The sequence below is a fragment of the Panthera onca genome, chromosome C1 (genome assembly GCF_046562875.1).
Source record: "Panthera onca isolate mPanOnc1 chromosome C1, mPanOnc1 haplotype 2, whole genome shotgun sequence".
NCBI classification, from domain to species: Eukaryota; Metazoa; Chordata; class Mammalia; order Carnivora; family Felidae; genus Panthera; species Panthera onca.
The window spans coordinates 127,264,056-127,291,041 of record NC_138346.1 but is presented as its reverse complement, the minus strand read 5'-3'; the positions used below and the strand labels follow the sequence as shown (position 1 = coordinate 127,291,041).

Genomic DNA, 26,986 nt, shown 5'->3' with positions numbered 1-26,986 from the left:
ATATAACTGACACCAAGTATGAAGGTACATACTTATTACACATAATTTTCTTCTTCCTTGAGATTTTTCTGGACCCTCAACAACGTAAGAGAGGGAGCAATGGAAGAAACCTGGGCAATGTTGGCATCCAAAAGACTTGCCAAGTCATGTAGGAAGACACAGAACAGTCTGCAAAGATAGGTGATACTTAAGCTGTTAACAACAGCTCGGGTGTTGATGTTTCCTGTTTTGCAAAACCAAAACGAGAAAAGGCAGGTGGAGAGAGAAAAGAAAGAAGTTGGAGCTAATTAATAGGAGTAACAGGATTTTGGGGGGTATTTTATTGAATTCCGCACATAACATTTGCCATGAAAATACTTTAGATACAACGACAAATTTTAAAAAATGGGTCAGATAAAAATATCACATAATCAACTCACAGGTATTTACTGTATTTACTTAACAGAAGGCTCGAATGTATTATGACAAGAACATCCAAGAACACGGCATAAAAACTTATTTAAACTTTACATTAATAAGTGATAAGTGAACACAATTCAATGTCAAAGGAAGACAAATATAGAAAAGAAGTTTTGACTTTACATTCTATTCAGAATTCCATTATTTGTTACTATGTCATTATTTGAGAATGATTATTTCATTCCATACAAAATAATACTTGATTGACTTATCTGATAAAGAGAACTAAATTTAAGGTTAGCAAAATTTAAATTCTGATATAATATAGCATATGTTCCACTTAATTATGCACAGTAACATTGCATTACTAGTGAGTAAAAGTACAGAACGTATCACAGACTGTTGATTTACAAGGGGAAGCAGTTAACAGTGCCTCTCTGTTGTTTAAAAAGAAAGAATAAAAATGTTGTATTATGTCATGAATTAACACATGAATCTTCTCTATATTCAAACTGAGCAGTCATCAGATTTTAATTTTATCAGGGAAATTACCTACTTTTTAAATATGGGGATAAACTTTACCATGTATTTGAACATGTATTAGAATGCAGGTATTAATCCTGTAGTCTAATATTTGATAACCAATTCTTTTTGAATAGTTAGAATAAGGAGTTTTCTTAAAATGAAGACAGTTTTTCTATCCTCTCCTCCTTCCCTGTCCTCTGCTAATCACAGCATACATGTGACAAAAGACAGTGGGCTGAAAATTGGTTACAGTGGTTGGTCTGACGGTACGTTTTCTCTGAATCAGAATGTTGGCCATTTCTTGGGTTATTGCTTCTTTCAACTGTTCAGAAGTCAGTTACTATGGTAGACTTTTTTTTTTTTTTTTTTTAAAGGAAATTAGAAAGCCAGGGAAGAAGATAACTTGTCTAGGGAAATTAGGGAAGAAGATAACTTGTCTAGGGAAATTAGAAAGCTAGGGAAGAAGATAACATTATGACAACACGTGGATTTGGTGTCTATGATCAGGGTTGGTGGAGTTAATTATGTTCTAGATGGAAAATGTTTGGCTATCACCCTGTGGGAGGACTCTCTTTTGGAAGTATCTAACAAGGTCTGTTAATAGCAAAAAATGCCTCGTTCTCCAGCTCTGAAATTTCCCAACATATCATGTAGAATTAGATTTCAGCTGAAGTTTTACAGCTAATGGCAAAATAACATAAGGGAGAACAGTGTAAAGAAAATGAGATTTGGAGCCATTTGATGGCCATATGGTCTTGAACAAGTCACTTGATCTTTCCACTGGTTGGTTAATCTCTAAACTTCAGATGCTATTATTACTTCATATGGATATTTTAAAGATTAAATAAGATGTGAATGATCTTTGCAAAGTATGAGATAAACAAATGTTAGACGTTCCTATGAAAAAATCGTATTTGGATGTCTGCATAATTACTATCTGTATACGATTTCAGAAATGGATTATTGTTATTATTACATTTAACATACTACATGGAAATACTACATACACTGTTTGCTTTCCCTTGTATACATATAGAGGAACTTTTTACCCCAAATTATGCCATTGTATGGGGTAGTTCCAAAAATGGTCTACACTGAACAAAAGAAGAGTATATTCCTATTTGGTTTATAGTCCTACAGTTTTAAAAACACTTTGACAATTAGTTTTAAGTCAACTAAATACTTAACCTTCCCGCCCCAAACCCAGCATTAAGAGATCACACCATGGATACAATTCACCAGAAGAGATACTACTATGGTTTGTTTCTGTATGGTCAGTTCACAAATTGTTGCAAGATACAATATGAACACAATTTGATAGAATCACCATTGAGCAAATTTCGTCAACTTTAAAAAAAATGGATAAAGTTACTTTTCACAAATATCACTAACACGAATATATAAGAGACTCAATTACACCTAAAGTGAAAATTCAGATTCACAAGACCAAAAATTATCAGATTAAATGTTTTAATGAATTGCTCGGCTAGTCAAAATATACATTTCCTATTGTGATAGAGGCCTTTAAAAACTGCCCCCTTTTCTGAATGGAAGGATAGAAGACTAAACCTCTGGACAAATAATCTCGTTATGACAAAATATTTCTAGATTATTCAAATGGACTGCTATCATTTTAACAATTTCCCTAGTGTCCATATTTTAGCATCTTTCTATCCTAATCTCTTTCTACCATAAAACCAGCAACCAGAATATACTCTTGGTTTTCAATGGGTATAATTATCTCTTATCTATGTTGTACAAAAGCTATAACCCTTCTTTTTCCAACTGTCCACAAAAGCCAAACAGAAGCGTTTGGGTTATCCCTGAATTTCGTTTCTCACTCCTGAGCGAAACTAATTACAACATGGCTCCACCAGGCCTCTTTTGTATTCACAAAAGTTTACAACATTTTGTGAATATTATTTCAAATTATAGTCATTTGAATTCTGGGACCAAAAACGGCGTTACCTTTTTAATGTGACAAAAACGCACCTTGCAGTCAGCTACAGTTCACTGGCAAGCATAATATATTTAATTCTGGTTTGCTAAGTGTTTATTAAACTACAAAGATTTAAACGGAAGATTCACTTGCACAGAAATTTTGTTTATATAGTAACTAACCCACCATTCAAGGATGAAATGATAAGTCATAATAGTTAAGCCATGGTCCAAATTAAAAGTTACATTTTTTAATGTCTTGCTGAGGTCAATTAGAAATATGAACGTTTGGATTTGTAGTCTGTTCAGTCATATGAACAGAGATCTGTGGCATCTTAGTGCCTGGAGAGGAGCAACATGTATGTGCATATCAGAATATTCTGGAAACATTATAGAATTTTCAAAGATATAAAGAAACGTACAGATTACTAAATTTAAAGTCTTCATTGCACAAATAAAGAAACTAGGGCTCAGAGAAGTCAAAGGGACTTTCCTAGGGCACATAAATTATTAGCAGAGCCAGCACTAAAGCAAAGACACTTGCTTAAGCTCTACCAAACTGCTTCTTGTGGGGAAAAAAAAATCAAGAGATCATAAGGCAAACATCCCCATCCTTCCAACCTTCTCCCACTTTCTAGTCCAGGGTTATAATGTTGAGTGTGCAGTACAGCTCTGGAACTGTTTTTAGCATTTCATATGTAATTTCAAATCACATTAAGTTCTAATTAAATTGAACAAATAACCTCCTCTTCCTTTGCAGCTATTTCATTAATCTGTTTCCATTCTGCACAGTGGGTTTTCTACTTTTTCATGATCCCATTACGGGCCAGTGACAATTCTTAGAGGAGAAAAAACATCCTATTTCCTCTTCTCACAATCAATTTGAAGAATGGTATATTTATGACACTTTAAAGGTTTAAATCTTATTTCAATTTACTCTTTCCTTTGGAGATGCGTAAGAAAAATCTGAGTACTTTAAGTATTCTTCAAAGACTTTTCAAATGTGTATAAATGAGGATTTGGGGGCTGAGAATGGGCTTTGGGGATTATTTAACCCAGCACAACCACCTTGCAACTTAGGAAACTGTAGCCTAGCAACAGTAAGTGACTTATCTAGGGTCCCACAGGTAGAAAGTGGGTAAGAACTCTGGTTTCATGATATCTAGATCAATACTGTATTTTTACTACACATTTGGTGAACCATATCAGATATGACAGTTTACTCATCTGGTGCCATTCTGTGCTTTTATCTCAAAGTCCAGGTTTTGTCTTTATTTGAAACCGCGGCCTGTAATAATAATGCAGATATGATATTAAGTATACATGATACTTAAAGTTGTGTCATTGGTGTTTCCTGAAGGTAGTACCTGTGTCTATTTTTGTAATGCCTACCGATCCTTACTAAAACATGTGAATGTCTAAAACCCCTTATAGGACATTTAATTGGTTTGTTTCAATCATCCCAATAGTTGATGTGAATTACTTTAACTGCTGACAAGTCTGTGAACATCAGTTATGAGTATTAGGTGGCTGGAATGGATTGACAGTTCTCTGGGCCAGCGTCTCTTCTATGTGTGCTAACAGAACAAAAACATGGTGGTGGCTTTGGCTATGTTTTCACTTTAATTACAAATCATTCAGTTGGGAGGTTCACATAGCTCAAATCTGAGATACTTAGCAGTCACTTACTTCACTTTTCCCGAGAGTGATCTGGTCTCAAAATTTTGACCACAGAAGAATTATCAGCAGATTGTGCAAAATTCATTGTAGGCATTGACCCAAAGAAAATTACCTGGATTTTATCTCCTACATCCTTTGCTGCTAACAGGTATAAGATTGTTTAGTTATCGATTCTTATATATTAACAATGAAACTCATCACCTGTATTTCCTTTTACATGGCATCAAAAAGTATTATCATCTTGGCTTTGCTACTGAAATATTTTGATGTAATTAAAATTCTACAAGCACTCTTATTAGAACAGCGTCGCTATGCATTTGAGTAACAGGAAATTGGTTATTTACGCATTTGCTCAGGTATGTTTCAAAAATAAAATATGAAAGTGAAAAAAAGTCTTCATTATACCAAATGTTCACAGTTTGACTTTCCATAAGGCTTATTAAATAATATACAAATAGCTACCATTCTGCTGAAATGTCACAGTAAATACATTAATAATGGCACAGAAGTGAAATGTCCCCAAATGGGAAATCATCTTCATGACCTCCTAAATCTCTTTTCCAACTAAAACTTTGCTTATTTTATTGAAAAAAGTTCCATTTCTAAAGGAATAACTTATAAAAATAGAGGATGAGTCAAGAAACCTTTTACAGGTACAATTTTGAAGGAAATTCTATACATTAGATGAAATATTATAATATATCTTCAAGAATGTGCTTTGTCTCGCCACACCAAACATCATACGAAAACTAAACTGAGTGATTATAATATCTATGAACTGCTGAAAACTATAACCAAATATTAAAATTTTAGCTGAAATAGACAACTTAAACATAAGTACTAATATACTTTTAAATTTATGCTCAGCTAAAACCTACCTACGAGACAAATTTGCAAATCTATCATTTTGAGTCAAAAAAATAAAAGGATGTTGAATCAAGCAAGGCACATTTCTTTTAGGCCAGTCTGTCTTGAACACCATTCATCTGGGCACAGTGTAGATTTCACTTATTTATGTGTAAATGGGCCAATCTACGTAGGAGAGCCTTTGGTACAAAACACGCCTTCACAAATAAGGTTGCACATAAGCCAGAACACAGAAGATAAAGTTACTATATCTCATGATTCAACACAGTCCAGTGATTAACTGAAAGAAGAAAACAGTACCAGTTGGCTTGTTGGAAACAAACATTTAGGTTTTCTTTATCAGCAGTACTGACTAGTTTTTGAGTGATTCAATTTCACCAAAATGTCAAAAGGTTGAAATGATCCCTTAATATTTTCGAATGTTCTTCATCATCTATCACTATCTTTAGTATTGCACACAATTCGAAGAGAATCCTCCAGCTTTAGAGCTGTTTCCTTTATATAAAGCATTTATTAGAGACATGTTATTTAATGTCAACTGAAACAAAAATATGCACTGGCAGACAGGTCACTGCCCATCAGTGACAGGACCAACACAGCGTTCTTGATGTAGGCAATTTAAAAATGAGGATCCTACTGGTCCGTGCAGCAATACAGTTCTCTATGTGGGACTCTTCAGGTATCTGTTGGACAGAGTAAGCACAATAATTTACTGTGTATTTAGTTTTTAAAAAAATTATAGACTTTATGTCAATATAAAATACTCTATTCATTATACTTTTCAAAATTTGGGGTTTTTTTTTTGCAGGTACCCTGAAAAGTTCAACCAATTTAATTTTCTAAACTTATCAAAAGCACTTAATTTATAAATTAGAAGAAGTTTCAGAGTATGCTGAAATTATGAGCTTTTTGTCCTTACATCCATCTATCTATCTATCTATCTATCTATCTATCTATCTATCTATCATCTCTCTCTCTCTCTCTCTGTCTCTCTTTCTATCATCTATGAGAGAGAGCGTGTGTGCGAGGAAGAAGCTGAGGGAGAGAGAGAATCTTAAATAGGCTCCGTGCCCAGATCAGAGCCCAATGTAGGGGTGGCGGGGGCTCAATCTCACGACCATGAGATCATGACCTGAGCCAAAATCAAGAGTTCAAGAGTAGGATGCTTAACCCAGGCACCCTTTCCCCCCTTTTATCCTTATTAATACCCACTTCGAAATGTAGTCTAAACCAATGTGATTGTTTGCTTTTTCAACATAAAAATTTATCTTCACCTTTACAACCATCTGAAAGGTTCTGAGTGCCTGTTTTTATTTTTATTTATTTATTTTTATTTATTTATTTATTTTAAATTTTTTTTTTTAAACGTTTATTCATTTTTGAGACAGAGAGAGACAGAGCATGAATGGGGGAGGGTCAGAGAGAGGGAGACACAGAATCTGAAACAGGCTCCAGGCTCTGAGCTGTCAGCACAGAGCCTGACGCGGGGCTTGAACTCACGGACCGCGAGATCATGACCTGAGCCGAAGTCAGACACCCAACCCACTGAGCCACCCAGGCACCCCGAGTGCCTGTTTTTAAAGAAAATATATGTATTAATTTTCTCAATGTACTTCCAAGGGTTTGTTTCTTTCCTGGCTGTATATCCCACTGTTGTAACCTAAGATGAGAACTCTTTTAAAGTGAATGGAAATCCCATGCTCAGGGTTCTGGAAAGGGGGTGGAGGAGTGAGGGTAGCAGCGGGAGGGAGGGAAGGAGAAGATTATTTCCCATACATACTCCTGGTTTTAGCAGGTATCTGAAATCCAGTGGCAAATGCCTACCAGTGTTGATCTGGAACTTGAATGTGCTTTTTGTGGAAGAATCATCAACTCACAAAACCCAATATCATATGCCTACTGTGTACTTGGCAATCATTTAATGAAAAGTTTTCTTTATTGGCCTGGATTATACTGGATCATCCTTCATGAAAGAGAGAACTTCTTGACACTAATCTTTGGCCAAATAGCAAGAGTACACTCTTGCATCACAGTATTCTTAATTTTCATTATGAGCGTTTGAAAATTACAATGGTCTAATAGCTAGTAATGACTACCAATTACAAGAAATTACAAGTAACATGAATGATCTGGCATCCATTTCATTTCCTAAGTGCCTAGTTTCTGCTCAATGCTACTGTAGCTTTCATTATCTTGAGATGGTTCTATTAAGCTAGTCTTGTCTTGCTACTATTTACATCCTTTTTATATGAAAGGTTCAGCCTTTTTTTTTTTTTTTTTTTAACCTCATGTGTCAGTGCCTGCCTCAAGGCTCTTGGGACTATTAAATAAGTAAGGTATAGCTCGGCATCCTAATAGACTGTAGGGGTGGAGGGAGTTGCAATTTAACAGAAACAAGAAATCAAAGTGATATTTGGATGCTAATCATGTTTACATTAGTGGCTAAGAAATAGGTTGAAGGGCTTACTTAGGTATTGAAATCAACTCTACAAAAACAGGGAAAGGAAGTATAACAGAAAATGGTGACTTATAATTGATGATATTTGACCAAATAAATGATTTAACATAAGAAGCAAGAGGGGCGCCTGGGTGGCTCAGTCAGTTGGGCATCTGACTTCGACTCAAGTCATGATCTCACGGTTTGTGAGTTCGAGCTCCGCATTGGGCTCTGTGCTGACAGCTCAGAGCCTGGAGCCTGCTTCGGATTCTGTGTCTCATTCTCTCTCTGCCCTTTCCCCACTTGTGCTCTCTCTCTGTCTCTCAAAAATAAATGTAAAAAAATTTTTTAAAAAAAGAAGCAAGAAAAGAGGATAAGAACAGTCAAATTTCTATAATTATCAAGCTTGTGAAAAAGTAATTAATACCTCCACCAAGGCCTAAACAAAAGAGATGCAGAAACCCAACTTACCTAACTGCTAGCCTTACTAATTTGTATTTCATGAGGAAAGGGTTACAATCATTCTATTTTACGGGAACTTTGTTTTTATGTGTTTATACTTTGACATCTATTAAATAACTTAGAGTTGGCTGCACACCAACAAGCTCTATGAATTCTGCCAACCAAATGGTAATGATTTAGCCAAAGGACTAGAAAATTTTCTTGTTCAATTATGCATAATTCTCTGATTGGCCTCTTGGAAATTATGTACTCTTGGCAAACAAAAAAAGTTTAAACTTAGTCATTAGAGTTGCTAATGTGTTAAGACATGAGCTTTGATGGGGCACCTGGGTGGCTCAGTTGGTTAAGTGTCTGACTTCGGCTCAGGTTATGGTCTCGTGGTTTGTGAGTTTGAGCCCGCGTCTGGCTCTGTGCTGCCGGCTTGGAGCCTGGAGCCTCTCTGGATTCTGTGTCTCTCTGTCTCTGTCTGCCCCTCCCCAACTTGTGCTCTCTCTCTCTCAAAAATAAATATTAAAAAAATTTGAAAAAGACATGAGCTTTGTCAAAAATCTGCAAAGTCATGGGAAAATGAGCTGTGAGGTGTAATCACAGCAATATTTAGGTCTGCTAATAATAAATATCCTTAAATCACATTGTGACCTAGTAAAATAAATTGATTTTTAGAATAAGTTAAAATGGTTGCAGGTAAAAGATTTATAGAATACAGGTGTAAAGCAATTCAAACACAGTTCTTCCCTGGAGAAACTATTTTTGCCTGTGGTTTTTAGTCACCCACTACCTTTTGAAATCCAGGACAGTGTCACTCTTGTTTAACATACTTTTTATTATAATTTCTTACAGAGGTAATCTGTTGGTGAATACCTGAATTTTTTTTGTCCTATAGTCATATATGAGGTAAATGTAAAATGTAATGGTATGTGAGGCTGCCGCTTATAATTTCTAATACCTTGGCCATTCCAGCTTTTAACAGAAAATCCAGTAAAAACCCATACTAGGTTAATATTATATATATATATATATATATATGTATATATATATATATATATATATACACACACACATATATATATATAAAATACTAGGTTAGTATTATATAATAATATATAATATTATAATATATAATTATATGTAATAATATATATAATATAATATAATATATAATAATATTACACAATATATAATATATATTACTATATTACATAAATAATATATATTATATATTATATAATAATATATTATATAATAATTATATAATATATATAATATTAACTTAGTATTATATTAACCTGTACAGGTTAATATACACTAGGTTACTATATATACTATATATATATATATATCAACAATAATTCTTCAAACCAGAAAAAAACATGAAAAAATAAGAAATGAAAATTACTCATTCCAATCCTCTATTTTGTGTCATTCCTTTAAAAAGTCCTGACAACGTGCCCTCAGAAATGATCTCTGTCCTATGTGAGCTTCATTATATAAAGTGATGGAGGCAAACAGAGTTTCTGTCTTCTGTTGGTCTCCATATGTAATCTGAAGCGCATACGTCAGTTTTCTTTAATTTAGGGACATGTTTCGTGAGGAAATTGTTCCATGTAGAGGTACAGAGGCAACACCTAGTCAAGTTCCGGTCGGATGTGCCTGAGAAATCCAGGGAGAGCAAATCCAGGAGCAGCGTGGAAAAAGTTCCCTTCTATTCATATCTGGAGAGTCCCCATTTCCTACTACACAGGGAAGTGCCTCTGTTACAAGATTACCTAAAATCCCACAATACTATTACCTCAACTCTGCGGTACTCCTTTACAGCAATGCTTTCATTTAGACTCAGTAATTCCATACTACACACCTTGGTTTTCCAAAGCTTCTAAGAATTTCCCAGTACCAACATGTACTACTACTGATGCCTCTCACCTATTTTATTTAGAAATGACCTATGTTTTGCCACTGTAAAAGTCACTCTGAGGGGCGCCTGGGTGGCTCAGTCGGTTGAGCGTCCGACTTCGGCTCAGGTCATGATCTCACGGTCTGTGAGTTCCAGCCCCATGTCAGGCGCTGTGCTGAGCTCAGAGCCTAGAGCTTCGGATTCTGTATCTCCCTCTCTCTCTCTGCCCCTCCCCCACTCATGCTCTGTCTCTGTCTCAAAAATTAATATAAACATTAAAAAAAAATAACAGTCACTCGGAGAATCTGCTCTTACTGCTCTTGGATTCAATGTCCCCATCTTCTCTTTCATATATGAAAAAGTCCCTTTAAAAAAATAACCGATTTTTGTGAGCCTACCATATAACTTGACAATTACATCAAAATTTACTTTGTAAAAGCAATTATTTTACTCAGTAAGGTCACAACTACAGTAATGTAATTCTTCAAGGTGATTCATTGATGAAATATCTAATGCCTTATTTAATCAGCTTCCAGAGTAATGGAAATCCCATGGATATATTAAGACTCACCATTAACTGAAAGCAAGAGTGAACTTACAGAAAGGTTTCTTAGAATGTTGGCTAGATAGGTAAGTTCCTATAGATATCACTTACGTGTTCTGATTTTTGCTATACTATGTAAGCCAATCAGTCAACAAATATATATTGAGTATCATTTATAAACAGCATTTTATTACCGGCTAGGGTAGGAAACACAGTCTCTGTGAAGCATTCCAACTCTAGGTAGCCATGGTGATTACGAGCGATATCTCTTATAATGTTATATTTAAATTATTTATGTTAAGGAACTCTACCGCCACAATTGGGTAGTACTTTGTGGGTAAAACCTGCTGGAGCATGTTCTACCAAATGGAAGCCCTCCCCAGTGAACCAATTATTAGAAATTCTATCCAAAAGAGCACGGTGAGGGGGCGCCTGGGTGGCTCAGTCAGTTAAGTGTCTGACTTCAGCTCAGGTCATGATCTTGAGGTTCGTGAGTTAAAGCCCCGTGTCAGGCTCTGTGCTGACAGTTCAGAGCCTGGAGCCTGCTTCGAGTTCTGTCGTGCGCGCTCTCTCTCTCTCTCTCTTTGCCCCTTCCCCACTTGTTCTCTGTCTCTCTCAAAAATAAAATAAATGTTAAAAAACAAAAAACAAAAAAGCATAAGGGGTATAAGCCTCACAGTGATAGACTGAAGCACAGATACACAACATGAAAATTTTGCTTATAGTTTAAAAACTCTCAAATTGGAATTTCCTTCCTCTCATCCCTTCCTTGAACAAAGACTTATTAAGCACCAACTTTATTCCAGGCAATATTCCAGATCCTGGGGGATATAATAGCAACGAAAGACAAAGGTCACTTATGCTCATGGAAGGGAAAGGAAGATGGACAATAAACAAAAAGCAAGTAAGATATCTAGTATGTTAGAGGAGGGAATATACAAGGCAGAGAAAGGCTAAAGGAGAGTGCTGTGGGGGCTGCAAGTTTAAACAGAGTGGCTGGGGAAGGCTTCACTGAGGCAGTGACAGCTACGGAGGTGATGGAGCCAGCCACGTAGAGATCAGATGTTAGAGCGTTCCAGGCAGTGGAACAGTGGTACAAAGACCCAAGGCGGAGCGTGCCTGGTGTGTTTGAGGAAGGGCAAGGAGGCCGGCACAGCTGCTGTAGAGGATCAAAGCGGAGAAGAGTCAGAAATGAGGTGAGAAGGGTGAGGGTAAGACGAGGTAGAAAAGGTAGGGCCTTGCAGGCCACGTGAGGGCTTTTAGTGTGTAGTCTGCGGGAAATGGAGAGCCAGATGGGAGTTTTGCCACCAAGAAGTGACATGATCTGACAAATGTTTTAAAAGGTTCTCTGGCTGCTACATTGAGAACAGACTCCAGCAGGGGAAAGGATGAAGGATGGGGTACAGTCAGGAGGGTACTCTAAAAATCCAGGTGAGGGGCGCCTGGGTGGCTCAGTCAGTTAAGCGTCTGACTTCAGCTCAGGTCATGATCTCGCAGTTACTGAGTTCGAGCCCCGTGTCCGGCTCTATGCTGTCAGTGCAGAGCCTGGAGCCTGCTTCGGATTCTGTGTCTCCCTCTCTCTCTGCCCATCCCCTGACTGTGCTCTCTCCTTCTCTCAGAAATAATAAATGAATAAACTGAAAAAAAAAACCCAGGTGAGAGATAATGATGGCTTAGAATAGGTGGCTGCAGAAGTAAGACTCCAGAAACATTTTAAGAGAGGAGCCAACAGGATTTGCCAATAGCTTGCAAAAGCGGTATGACAGAAAGAGAGGAATCTACAATAATTCCAAGGATTTTTTTTAGCTTGAATAATGGGAAGATTGAAGTTATAGTCACAGAGAGGGGGAAAAGGGCAAGAGACAGGATTGGTGGCAAGGGTGGTGCAAGAGAGGGAAGCTCAGTTTTGGACATACTAAGTTTGAGAGATCAGATGTCTAAGTAAAGATGTCAAGTAGAGAGCTGGAAATGCAATCTGAAGTTCAGGGGAACGGTCCGGGGGGGGGGGGAGAGAAATTTACATACAGATAGTCTAAAGCTATGAGAGTAAGACGGGATATAGAAAGAAAAGAAGTCTAAGGACTAAGCTGTGGCCCACAGGGCTCTCAAACATTAAGACTCAGGGGAGATGAGAAAGAACCAGCAAAAGAGATTAAAAAGGAGAGAGAAGAGAGGTAGTGAGAAAACACACAGTGTTGGGTCCTAAAGTCAAATGAAGCAATTCTTTGCAGGAGGAAAGAAGTATTCCACAGTGCCAAAGGCTTCTGATGAGTCAAATGAAACAAGCACTGAGAAATGACCATTGGGTTTAGCTATCAGAGGTCACCAATGACCTTGAAAAGTACACTTTCAGAAGTGACAGGGGTGAAAGTGTTTGGAGCAGATTTGGGAGTGAATGGTAAGGGATTCCATGATGAACGAAGAGTGATACAGTCCCTGCTCTCATAGAAGAGATAGATTAATCATATAACACAAATAAATATAAAGTGACAGCCATGCCAAGAACACATCGTATATTCAATTAATTCTAAGACACACTTTTTCAGATTTGAGAACCTATGAAATCAGGATGTACCTTAAAATCACTGGTACTTTCCCTCATAATTGGCAGTTCTTCTTTTTTTAATGGCACATAGAATAGTGGTGGTTTTTAAGGGACCTTAAATTTGATGAAGGGTACCCTAAATGGGGAATTGATAAAACCAGAGTCATGAGAGATAACTTGGAAGTATTGAAGTAAAAATAGAAGTTAAGAAAGTGAGGAGGGGGCTAGCAGTGGGAACATCTGCAAAGATCCCCATAGATGAAGGGGGAAAGGGAACCAATCCCATAAGTGGATGAAGATCAGGGCTGAGAGAGATCATGTGTGGCCATGAAAGCTATGTGAAACCTTTGGATCTCTATCCCCAAAACAAGAAAAAGACCTTCAAAGAATTCTAAGTAGGGGCAGGTGATGTAATCAGATTTGAGTCTCAAAAAGATTCTTCTGGCTACCAGGGGGAGAATGGTCAGACTGGCCACAGGACATGTAAGGAGGCCAGTCAAGAGACCTTGGCACTTACCCAGGATAGAGAGGAGAGTAGTGTGGATTAAAGTGGTGGTGACAGTGATGCAGAAAAGTAGATTATTTTTAGGGGTATTTAGGAAGTGAAATGATTAAACTCAGTGACAGACTGAATGTATTTACTTATATGAATCTACTATTACATTAATAAACACATTGAGAACACTAGGCAATAAATCTGCCTCTTAAGCAAGGCTATAAAAAAATAAAAATGCTTTGTAAATGTGAATGAATGAAAACCAGTATTTTGGAAATTCACCAATTTTATATGGTTTAGATCTCTGGACAGAAAGTAAATATATCTTAGGACAGAAAATAACAGGTGAGGTGTGTGTGTGTGTGTGTGTGTGTGTGTGTGTGTGTGTGTATAACAAATTACCCTTACTGGATTCTTTTCCAAATTAAATCATATGTTTAATTTAAGGAACATGTTTAAATGTATAAAAATAAGAACTTTAGGATTCAGAGAGAATTTCCATAAAGAACAGGAGTTTAAAATAAACTTGACAACAAAACCAATGCTGACTGACATGTAACACACAAGTGCAATGCTAGCTTTCATTCTAGAAATTTAGTGGGAATCTCAAAAGAGATTCCCAAGAGCCTTTGTGCTCTGATGGAAGGGGTAAGGGTGAGGCTGGGGGCTCACTGAAAAAGAAAAAGCTCTTCTCCACTCCTAACCTCCATGCTGGGGGCATGATCTGCAGAGTCAGAGCCCTGCATGCCCATATTTATTCATGATGTTCTCCAGACATGATGAAACATCATTTTTCGTGCATTTAAGTGCCATCTTCCTCACAACCAGGATCCCAGGATTTACTTTTCAGGCTAGAGCTCCTATTCTGCATGCTTTAGGTTGCAGCAATAATAAAATGGCTCCCAAGAAAATGATGGAGCCTCTTTTCCAGATCTCCTCTTTAATGTATTTGATGGTTTATGGTGCAAAATTTGAAACGCAAGGAAAAACACATCCAGTACAAAAAAGGGGGGAAAAAGAGGAAAACCACAAAAACGTTTCTCTGTAAAATGTTTTTTCTTTACAGTTCTGAAGACAAAATTAGTTTGCGGCATCACTGAAGACGAAGACAGATATTTGAGAACTTCCTGACCTCTCTGAGTCGGTTAAATGAAATTTGCAAGGTGGATGTGAGTATATAAAGAATATTATTATCATGTACTCTATAGCAATGGCCATTTTCTGGCAGGAGGTTAGGAGCTGAGTCATGATAGCCCAGGGTTTGGGCTCTGCATTGCTTCCCCTCCCTTCTTCCTGCCTTTTCTGATTTGCCCTCTCTCGAAGGTTTTCAAGTACTCCCTGCAAGTTAGGGAAAACAAGTGACTTCAGGGACTTCATTAATATATATAAAACAAAATACAGAAAATTAGTAGCACCAAAGCAACAGTCTTACCCTCCTTCATTCAAAAGGTGAAATAATTAAAAGAAAAAAAAAGAAAAAGAAAAAGAAAAAGGAAAAAAAGCCCCACCCTAAAATGCAATCCCTAAATATCCTCTGTCTCATTCTTGTGCTCCTCATATCTATCTCACAGTGTTTCCATAAGTCTTCGAATTGATGGGGGAGGGGCAGGTGTACTTCTCTGCATTTCTTAGTGGGAGGGGTTATTCACAGCTGAGAGGTGGGAAGGACTTGGAACTGCTATAGAAAATGTTGAAATTTTAAATGTATAGAAGTCATTAAGTTATAGTTATGGTTCTCAAAGGAATAGATGATTGGTATTTTATATTGAATTTAGATACAATCGCTCAAGCAGTTGCTTGAGTACATTTTATGCCAAAGAGGTAAACACCAGTTTCATATAAACAAACCATGACTTTAAATTGCTTCATACTCGGCATTTAAAATTTCAATCCCAGAAATTTTATTTCAGAATTCAGAAATAACTGATAGAACGCCTCCTCATATTTGTAGCTGTTTGTTATAATAGTTGGTGGGCACTAAAATTTGGTATAATATCAGCTTAAAAGCACCATAAAGGAAATAAATAGCAATGCTGTTATTTTCATCTCTGGATTCACCAGCTGTGGGGTATGTACATTTTTCCCAGGGTGTTGATGGATGTGCCCTGTTCCAGTCACACCTCCTCTCATGAATCTTTTGTACACACAGACATATGTATACTTTTCAACATCTAAGACGTGCACTGAGCTCAACAGTGAAGCCTGTGGTTTGGCAAAGCTGACTGATATATGTGGACTTAGACTCATTTGCATTTTGCTGTAAGCCCAAATCACTATCCATTTTCATTTTCTAAATGATTTAGGACCTTAGAGAAGGGGCTACAGCTATTATGTGGGCCAAAATTATATTCTATTGTTTCTTTGAGCACAGATGCTCTTAAAGATCCATGGAGTTATTAGGTAAGGCAATCATGTCACAAATTTCAATGAGCTCGCAATCTCCTTGTGCTTTCAATCCTTTTGTTCTAAGTAATTTCTCCTTTCTCAAGAGAGAGTCAAAATATTTATACTACTTGCTGCCATCGTTCTTCAATAACCTAGGCAAAATATGAGGAGATGGAAAAAATAACACTTTGCATAGTACTATCGATTGTAGATTAAAGCACATGAAAATAGAAAATTAATCTTAAAACTGAAAAATATCTATTGCCCTAGCAGGTATCACTACTATGACTAATTATACTTTCTGAGTATAATATTAAATCCAGACAAATCAATAATATAAGAAAGTGATCTTTTATTACTAGAAAAGTCAATCTCTTTGTTCAATTTAAATACCTGATACTTGATCCCTATGGTTAAAAGTATCTGATGTTTAGAAAGGGTTAATTTTCAATATACTGCATAAAATAGGTTTCTGGAGATATATTCTTTACAGAAATTCATTAATTAGTAACATGGGCTGAAGTCAAACCTAAAAGCATAAGAAATTTATTTTCTCAATCTCTTTCAAGTCACCCAATAAAAGGAATATGGGTTTGGGGGCCAGAAGGACCTGGCTTTAATCATAGCTGGGTTTCTGGCTAGCTGGGAAGTCTTTGGGAAATCACTTAACCATAGCCATCTAGTTTTTCCCCTCCTAGAGTGGGGTGAATACCACTTACCTTGCAGAGCTGAGAACATCCAGGACATGGTAATTAAATGGTAATTACTATTGTTACACAGAAAGTAAATAGGAAGACACTGATTATTTATGTATGTCATATCATTTGCAAACCTCAGTAGTAATTATACAATGCTTGTAAGTAACAATCACAATAATAATGTAATCTCTTGGCAAAATCTCTGCTGCATGCCATGCAATTATTTTTTTCTAAGTATCATGCCTGTATCAACATTTAATATTCACAATTCTACGAGGTACCATTTCTTATCCTCAGTTTACAAATAAGGAAACTGAGGCACAGAGAGGCTAAGTAATTTGCTCAGTGTCACACAGCATAGCCAGGATTCAAACCCTAGCAGTCTGACTGCAGAGCTTATGCTTTAAATCACTTCATTAAAAACCTTAAAATAACCTTAATGTAAGATTAGAGCCATTCACTCGTCAAATATGTACTGAATACATAGAAAGTGCTACATTTTGTGGTAGGCACTAGTATCCAAAACTTTGTCAAGATACAGAACCTATACCTTTTAAGGAGCTTTTAGTTTGGCAACTAGAACATAATTATACTATGTCAAAGTTATGATTCAAAAAGCCATTATTTCTCTGGATTGAAGAAAAAGGTCTTCTTCATATTACTATTAATAATCATACAATTCTAAAAATTATGGTACAACCATAATTTACTCACACAACAAAGCAAGGTTTCTATATTTTCAAATAAAAAAACGAATAAAGGGTCACTGCACTTTGTTCATCTTCACGTCCAGATCTTTTAAGAACAGACACAAAAATTATTCTTACGTTATTACTATAGTGTGTCTAACAGTTTACCACCAAAATGGGTCACAAAAAGAATGTCTGGTCATTAAGAACACCAAGAGTTTGATCAAAAGGTAGATCAGTGGTGAAAGCAACTCTAACAAGTAGCAAAGGAAACTAGATAAAGGAGTCCTATTTGCATGCACGTACAGAGAAAGCAATGAACATGCATATACTTTTCCTGCCTCTATTATTTGTCTGTTCCTTCCTCTTCCCCCTCATACAGTCTTCATTCTTTTTCACTGTCTTAAATACACAAACAATAAAGTAAGTAGGCTTCTGACTACCTGAAAATATGAGTTTTAGACTCAGGGTTACTCTAATTTACTCTAAGATAGAATAGTTAGTCATACCCTATCAATATCAAGAAACAATTGTGGACAATGTATACTTGTGGACAATGTATAACATATAATACATATAATGTATATAAACTAAAATGGTTTTGTTAAAATACATTAAACACATTTGTTACCCTTATTGTAACCTTAACCACTTTTTATTGAAAAGAACCGTACTGCTGCGTATGACTAACTGTGTAAGTTAAAATTGGGCCAATAATCTAACAGCAGTAGGTTCTGCCTTTTATCCTTTTTTAAGGGGAAACAGGTTGTGCAGAAGCCAAGAGGGTTAGTAGAAGGAATGGAATCATTTTCATTTCAGTTTGGGTGAAGGTTATTCTGTAGAGCGATGACTTCCCCCCTGCCATCCGTTTGCCACAGACAACAGAAACCAAAGGACAGTTAACAAAAGGGAAATCAAATGGAAAAGATGTTGTAACTGATCATTAAAAGGCACTTGCACGTAATTAATATGAAACTACTGGGTTTGCAAGTAGCACCAACCCAAACAGGAACAGCATTTCCCTGGTTCCCTGTACAAAGAGGGAGAGCTCTCAGTACCCCCACAGTGCTCACCTGATTCTCTGTGTGTCTTCTGGCAACCCTGGTGTGTGGCTGAAACTTGCAGGTATTTCCCCAAGATTTGGTTACTTCCCATCCGTCTTTTTTATTGATTGTCTGCAATTCCCTCAGTTAAAAAGCGTGCATCCTTTATATTTTTAAAGTTTGCTTAGCTTTTCAAGTGCTCTTGTGGGATCTGGAGTTTTTTTTTTTTTTTTAAGAGGAAGTCTCAAGGTCCCTTGCAGTAAGGTTTCAGGTACACTGATTGGATCTTTCATATGCTTATGTACAGAACGCTTTTACATTTGCTTTTAAATTTCATCTGTTGGCTTGAAACTTCCTGGAGGAAGAAAACAGCATCCTTTTAAATTATTGCCTAATTGTTGGCATTGAATTCAAATCATGCCTCATTGTGGTGTATATCTAACATTCCAAAGGCAATATTTTCCTTCTCGATTCAATCATTATGAGATGATATCAATGATTTTCTGTAGTAAAAAAATAACACATTTTGTGATTCATTTCACCACCCTCAGATTCTCAGACATAACTTTATTTGTGCGGTTTATTCAAACAGTGGTTTTCCTTCCGACATCCTGTAAGTAGGAACCATCTGGAAAGGTTACTGTGGAAACGGCAGGGGCTAGGGGGTGGGGCTACAGAGCAAGAGATGCCATGACAACCTTTTTCGGGTTTCCCAGGAAACATGGGTTGCTATGGGAACTGCATCAGTCAGGTCCGAATTAGTAACTTCCGCTGGAAGGAGTGTCTGCCACTTTAATCTTCTTGTGATACTGCAGAAGCTTATCTCGCAGACGCGTTAGGAATTTTGTTTGTTTCTCTCAGCAGCGCTGAAAACATCTGTTTCTACACTTTGGTAGATGTTGCTTGGAACACACACACAGAAGTTCAGAGGAATCTGTTAGTCTACCCCTTTCGAAATGCTCAACAAGCCCCAAAGAGTTGCAACCGATTAGTCAGATCAGGACATCTCAGGCATTTCCCTTCGTTCAAAGTTGTATATATCTTTAAAATTCCGGGAGGGGTTCCGAATAGAAGAAATCCCAGTCAAAAACCAAAGAAACTCACGGGGGGTTTACAAGTCATTTTTCTAATCAGACTTCTCATCCACACATCCACAGCGTAGGCAATTGAACTAAATACTCAATAATGTTGAACAGTCCATCACACTGAAGCATCCTTTAAGTACGTGCCAGCTTTACTTAGTAAAGAAACAAGTGTCTTTTAATTCTGAGGTTAGGCGGTTACTCTAACTGTTCTTTAATTTCATTTCCTCCCAGGATGTACAGCTGCTTTTTGTTTGTTTGTTTGTTTTAGAGGGTGTGTACTAGAAATCAAGTTTAAAGTAAGTTTGTTCTTTGCAATATTAGAGAGAGGGGGAGAAAACAATGGAGAGCTGAGAGAATGCAGCCCACTTGCAAAACAGACACCTGTTTCAGTATGAAGCAGTAGGGAGAGGGAAAATGAAGTGTGCGTTCCACTTCTTCATGTCCTTTCCTTGATGAATGGTCTGGAAATGTATAAAACAAGGGCATACACAGACCAAGGGGGCACGTTCCACACAATACTGAGCACAGCATGTCACTTGTATCATATATTAAACGTCAGTAAATATCTTTTTGATGTTGACACAGGAGTTGGGATTATTGTTCGTGGTGCAGGTGGCAGTGGAATTGCCCGTTTTGAAAGGGGTCTGGGGGAAAGCGCTATGGTTCATGCCCCCCTCTTCGATCACCATATACTCCGACTTACTCAGAGTCGAGTTACTCCTTGCTTTTCGGAGCTCCTCCGCCGACGAGGAGAGGTGCTGGCAACTTCCCACGTGCATGTACTGGGCTTGTTCTTCCCCTTCTGTCTCCCGGTGGTAGAAGTAATTGAAGTTGGAAACAATCACAGGGACTGGCAAAGCAATGGTCAAGACACCAGCGATGGCACAGAGCGACCCCACAATCTTGCCCCCTATGGTCACCGGGTGCATGTCACCGTAACCTACTGTTGTCATGGTTACCACTGCCCACCAGAAGGCATCCGGGATACTGCTAAAACCTGAAGTGGGGTCGTCTGCCTCGGCAAAGTAGACTGCGCTGGAGAAAAGGATGACCCCGATAAAGAGGAAAAAGATAAGCAGGCCCAGCTCCCGCATGGAAGCCTTCAGCGTCTGGCCCAGGATCTGCAGCCCCTTGGAGTGCCGGGAGAGCTTGAAGATGCGGAAGACGCGCACCAGCCGGATGACCCTCAGGATGGCCAGGGACATGGCTTGCTGTCCATTGCCCTGTCGCTCAGCCAGCTCGGTGCCCAGAGTGATGAAATAAGGGATGATGGCCACGATGTCTATCAGGTTCATGATGTTTCGCGAGAAGGTGGCTTTGCTGGGGCAAGCGAAGAACCGCACCAGCAGCTCAAAGGAGAACCAGATGATGCACAGGGTCTCCACCACGAAGAAGGGATCCGAGAAGCTGGAGGCTCCGGCGGGCGCCCCCGACGTGCTGTTGCCGGCCGCCTCGAACTGCTCCTGCGACGACGCGGCGGGGTAGTCCTTCTCATCGCGGAACTCGGGCAGCGTCTCCAGGCAGAAGATGACAATGGAGATGAGGATGACGAGCACGGACACGATGGCGATGCCCCGCGCCGGCCCGGAGCTCTCCGGGTACTCGAAGAGCAGCCACACCTGGCGCTGGAAGTCGTGGCGGGGCAGGGGCCGCTCCTCCTCCCGCAGGAAGCCCTCGTCCTCGCGGAACTTCTCCATGGCCTCCTCGCCCAGCTGGTAGAAGCGGATCTCCTCGGAGAAGATGTCGATGGGCACGTTGACCGGCCGGCGGATGCGGCCGCCCGACTGGTAGTAGTAGAGGATGGCGTCGAAGCTGGGCCGGTTGCGGTCGAAGAAGTACTCGTTGCGGAGCGGGTCGAAGTACCTCATGCGCCGCTTGGGGTCGCCCAGCAGCGTCTCCGGGAACTGGCAGAGGGTCTTGAGCTGCGTCTCGAAGCGCAGCCCGGAGATGTTGATCACCACGCGCTCCCCGCAGCAGTCCTGCTCGCCGGCGGCCGGCAGCGCGGGCGGCAGCGGCTCGTAGCGGTCGCGGTCGCAGCCTCCGCCGCCGCCGCAGCCGCCCTGCGGTGGGCCCCCGCCGCCGTCGGCCGCCTCCGGCTCCAGCAGGTGGTCCCCGGGCACCACCGTCATGTCGGGCGGCAGCTCGGGGCCTGCGGCGGGCTCGGCGTAGCCGGGGTTCACCAGGGTGTGGGCGCCGCCGCCGCCGCCGCCGCCGCTCGCGGGGCTCTGAGGAGGGTGGGCGCGGTGGCGGGCGGAGGGCGGCGGCGGTGAGCGCAGCAGGCTGAGGTGCTCGTCCATGCGGCGGGAAGAGGCGGCGGCGCGGGCCGCGTCGCTCCTCCTCGCGCTCCCCGCCCCTCCGCCGCCTCCGCCCCCGAGCCGGGCCCGCCGCCTGTTGCTGCTGCTGCCGCTGCTGCTGCCGCCGCCGCCACCGCCGCTGCTGCCGCCGTGAGGCTCAGTGTGACTCTGGCGCGGTCCGCCCGGCTCCTCCGGGAGAAGCCTCCTCCTCCTCCCCCGCCTCCGCGCTCCCCCCGCCCCTCCCCGGCCCCTCCCCCGCGGGGCGCGCGCCCGCCCCTCCGCGGCCCCTCAGGATGCCCGCCCACCGCGCGGGCGCGCGCCCCGCTACCACCCCGCGCCGCGGCCGCGGGCCCGGCCCCTCTCCACCCGCCGCCTCACCCCTTGTGGCCGCCCGTGGCCTTCGCTTTGCGCCTCCGCGTGCCCTCGAGCCCCCGGCGGGCCGAGGCGGCCCTCGGGGAATCCGGCCCCCGGTCAGTGCTCCCCTCGCGTCCGGCCCGCGAGGCTTCTCGGCCGGCCTGGGCCACCCCGCCGCCCCGCGAGCGGCGGCCTTCTCGTCCTGCACGCGCCGCCTGGGCCCGCCCGGGGAGGAGGGCCCCGTGGGGCCGGGGCGGGCGAGGAGGGAGGACGGAGATGCGCCCCGGGCCCGGAGCGTGGTGGACCTAGGGAGTGACAGGCCCGGTGGGCGCCCTGGGGGAAGAGGCCAGTCTGCTGCCCACACCCTGAGCCCACTGAAGCTGGAAGACCGCCAGGCCTGGAGCGCTCTGAACAGTTTAGGTCCTCTGTGCATGAGAAGCCCAACGGAGTAATAGGTGCTGATGAGTTTCGCACCCGGAGTCTGAAGAAAATGAGTCATTAAAGGCATTCAGGGACTTTGCTGTGTAGGGAGAGACTAGTTCTCACTAATGGTAATGGCTGAGATTTCAGCCCTTGGGAAAAATCAAGGACCAAGTTCCTGGTTGCGATTGGCGAGGGGAGAGAGGTCTTTAAAGAAGAGCAAGGTTTCCTGTCGGTGGGCACAGGAGAGGAAGAGAAGAGAAATTCACATCTCGTCCGAAGTCTGTCGTGGGAAGGACTGGAGCAAGATGGGTACCTAGACCCCTCAACTTAATGTTCCACTTGCTGGCTTTGTGGTAGGGTTTGCCACGCTCTAGTTGTTACACTGGGAGAATATTCAGCCTGCAATTTGTATCTCTGTTGCTTGATTTTGGCCTGGGGACAACAGTTTTATCCCCTTTGAACCTAAACTCTTTCTTGAGATTGTTGTTTCTAGACATTTTAGCAACTCCAACTTAGAGTCGACCCTAGGCTTTTAGAATGCATTTTCTACTGTATCATTCGAGATATTTACAAAAGGGAACTGTTTGGACTACTCCCTCACCCATCATACCTTAGCTAATAATTCTACCGCCAGTAACTGCGATTTGTGGTCACTACTTCCCACCACCTCTTGCAACCCAGGCTCTCTAGGGCAGAGACAAAGTCTTACCCAGTTCATATCCCTAGCAACTACCAAAGTGCCTGATAAATAGTAGGAACTCAGTATGTTTGTTGAACTTCGCAATAAGCAATTCTTTGCATTTCTGTCTGCTCTGGAGTATCAACATTTCTCCTTTCTGAACCCAGGTCCACTGGGATTCCTGGGATGAAGAGTGACGGGAAACAGCTCACGAGGTGTACATTACTCGGTTATTTCACCGAGTAATAGAGAATCTACCAAGCTGTAGATTCCACCTCTGCCTCTTCTGGGTACAACAAGCATTTATGTTCTTTACTGGCCTTTTATCTTTGACTTCACCTCTAGGTCAGTACTAGGCACTGCAGACGGTGACATGTGTTGTAAGATGGTAAAAGGAGACAACTATGTAAAACAGTCTCACAAAACTAGAACACTGTTTTTGAGCTGGTGATTAGGGTAGTGGTATAATCAATCATTCATATATTTAAAGCTAAGAATAAGACAGCCGGCTTGCTGCAAGTTTGGCTCGTAGAAAGGCAAGGACCCTATTTTTAAAGACCAAATGTTTCATGCACTTCTGTGTCTGACCTAGAAAGTGATTTATTTCTCCATTTGCAGGAATCAGTACTGGAATTAATATTAATCAATGGCAAAGGGAGACCAGAACAGAGGATGGTCCTGTGATGGATGGTCACAAGCTTCTCCCTGCTGTGAAGTATCTTTCCTTCAGAAACGACTCTTTCCATTCCTTTCATGTATTTGCCTTCTCTGGAAGACTCATTATGAGCTTCTTAGGACAGCCTTTACTTTGTATTGGAGGCCCAGAGAAGTCAGGCAATTTGTTCAAGCCCGCACAGCTAGTTAGGGGCAGAGCCGAGCCTAAAATCTTGGGCCATTTCCAAATCCAGTGTTAGCCCTACTGTATCACACTGTGAAACTCTTGAGTTGATCACTGTGAGTGCTTAATAAATATTAGATTTCTAACAGCAGCCTATTTGCTTCTGATTGCTGACTAGTTCACTTCAATTCATATTTATTTGAACCGAAAACCACTGCCTTCTGACAGCTGGTCTATTGTTTATAGGAAATGAGTTGGCGGGCGAATTCCAGCCCTGTTGGACAGCAGAACCCATCACAACAAATCAATGTCAAAAATAGCACTTCAGGAGGAATACATGCCACTTATTTAGTACCCCCAGTGGAGTAGCTCAAAGTGATTTGAAAATGTCTCATTAATCCACATGACACCCCTGCGGGATAATAATAATATTATTCTAATGTTTAAGCATAGAAATGTGGCAAAGCCAACAGCGTCTCTGAGCATGTGCAGATTTTCCTCATATTTCAAGTCCTCAATAGTAGACCCTAAATAAAACCATCAGGTTTGCAAACACCAAGGGTGAATCTTGGTTTGGGCTTTCTGTGTTGCTCAGGACATAGCTTGAGTTTCTTACTGGTCACAACAGTACTAGGAGTAGCTCACCGACGGTCTGCCAGATGGTTAGCAGCTTCTGGAATTAGTCCAGAAGTGTTGGAGAATGGGGCAAGGCAGGTCTAGAAGTTACCACTAATTACAATGATAGATAAATGAATGAAAAAGAAACCCCGCCTGCTATGTGCAAGGCATCGGAGTAGGGAGTTTGAATGAGGAGCTTGCCCTCAAAGGACTTACATGGAGTTGGAAAGACAGGATACAAGTTTGTGAAATCTTTACAACAGCATTGTGCCAGAAATGTCACAAGCTGCCCTGTGACTATTTGGTCCCTTCTAGCCAAGCTGCTACTGGCTGTTTCTCATTCATACTAAACTGGTTCCTACCTCAAGGGACTTTGTACTTGTTCTTCCCTCTGCCAGAAACACTCTGCAGGTTTTCGCATGGCTTTTCTCCATTACTTTTGGTCTCCATGTAAAATATCTTGGGGCGCCTGTGTCGCTCAGTCTGTTAAGTGTCCGACTTCAGCTCAGGTCATGTTCTTGTGGTTTTTGGGTTCGGGCCGCGCGTCAGGCTCTGTGCAGACAGCTCAGAGCCTGGAGCCTGCTTCGGATTCTGTGTCTCCCTCTGTCTCTGCCCCTCCCTGCTTGTGCACTCTCTCTCTCTTTCTCAAAAATAAATAAAATTTAAATAAATAAATAAAAAATAAAAGAAAATGTCTCTTCATCAGGGATAATGTCCCAGACCACAACCGGCTGATTTCAAAGAGTTCCCCTTCCTTCCCCCGCTTGGTAACTTTCTAATCTCTTACCTGCTTTATTTTTCCTTACTCTATTTATTTCTTTGAATTTATATTTTCCATTTATTTGGTCACTTGCTTATTGACGATCTCCTGCACTGAAACATAAACTCCCCAATGGCAGGGTATTGACTTTTTTACTTGTATGTCACCAAAATCTAGACTAATACCTGACACACAAGAGGCGCTTAATCAGTATGTGATGAATGGTGGAAAGAAAGGTGCAGAGCGAACGCACGAGGCATAGTAAGGTCCAGTGAGTGAATCAGTTGGCTGGTATAGAGGGGTTATTTTGGAGAATTATCTGTCCAGTTCTGGTTCTCTCTCCCAGAACCAACTAGGCTGTGCAGATATGCATTAATTTGTTTTTTAAGTGTCACTTCCTCTTTCTCTACCCTCCTGGATGGGTCTGTCCTGAACTCTGGAATTTTATTCTAAACTGCCTACTTAGATATTCTTCCTGATGAGACCCCAAGCTTAATATTTATAGCACTGAACTCATTATCTTTCTCTCCAATGTTGTTCCTCTTCCTGTTTTTCATACTTCATGCTAGAATCCAAAGTCATCCCTCAATCTCTCCTCTGCCCCCCACATCCAGTTGGTCACTAAGTGCTTTCTCTTCTCCATTCAAGTCCCTCTCAGGTTCTGTCCTCACCTCTTCATTCTCACTGCCACTGTCCCAGTTCAGGCTCTCCATTTCATAACAAGCTCCCTGCTTCCAGTCTCTCTTTTATGTATTTCATCACCAGGAAGTAGCTGAGTTATTTCTGTAAAACATAGATTTGGTCACACTGCTCTCTAGTGCTGCCATGATGGCTGAACCCTGGTGCTGACCTGACCTTCTGGCAGCCATCTTCTGTGTTCTTTCCACACCACTTACTGGTCCTTGGACATGCCAGACACCCCCTTGCACACAGCCATGCATCTGCTCATGCTCTAGCTCACTGGACACCCTTTCCACCTTTTACCCACTGGCGAATTCAGTCTTCAAGACCCAGCTTAGATGTCAACTCTTCTGACACCCCCACCCTCCCAGTCAGCCATGTTTACCACCTCAAAGAAACTCAGCAAAAGTGATTATAAAGGAATTCATGATTTTCTTTCTCATCAGAAGTACTATCGCATTTTGTTCAGAGTTCCATAAGAGGGCTTTACTGTACTATATTTAGTGTGTATGTGATGATCTGTGTCCCTATGAGAGTGTGAACTCCTATTAATAGCTAACATATTGAGCAGTGAACACACAGTAATAAGCCTGGACTCTGCTAAGCACTTTATATGCAGTAATCTCCAGCAGCCCTGTGGGTAGGCAATATGACT

At 40.9% G+C, this 26,986-nt stretch overlaps 1 protein-coding gene across 1 annotated transcript; it reads right to left on the bottom strand.

Annotated features, from left to right (window-relative positions):
* Window positions 1-287: 287 nt before the first annotated feature.
* KCNA3 (potassium voltage-gated channel subfamily A member 3) lies at window positions 288-22,179 on the bottom strand. The gene is made up of 2 exons (XM_060623809.3): window positions 18,630-22,179; window positions 288-6,092 (listed from the first exon to the last, which is right to left on the bottom strand). The coding sequence occupies exon 1, from the start codon at window positions 21,979-21,981 to the stop codon at window positions 20,233-20,235; it is 1,749 nt and encodes a 582-aa protein (XP_060479792.3). The 5' UTR covers window positions 21,982-22,179; the 3' UTR covers window positions 288-6,092; window positions 18,630-20,232.
* Between the last annotated feature and the right edge of the window lie 4,807 nt (window positions 22,180-26,986).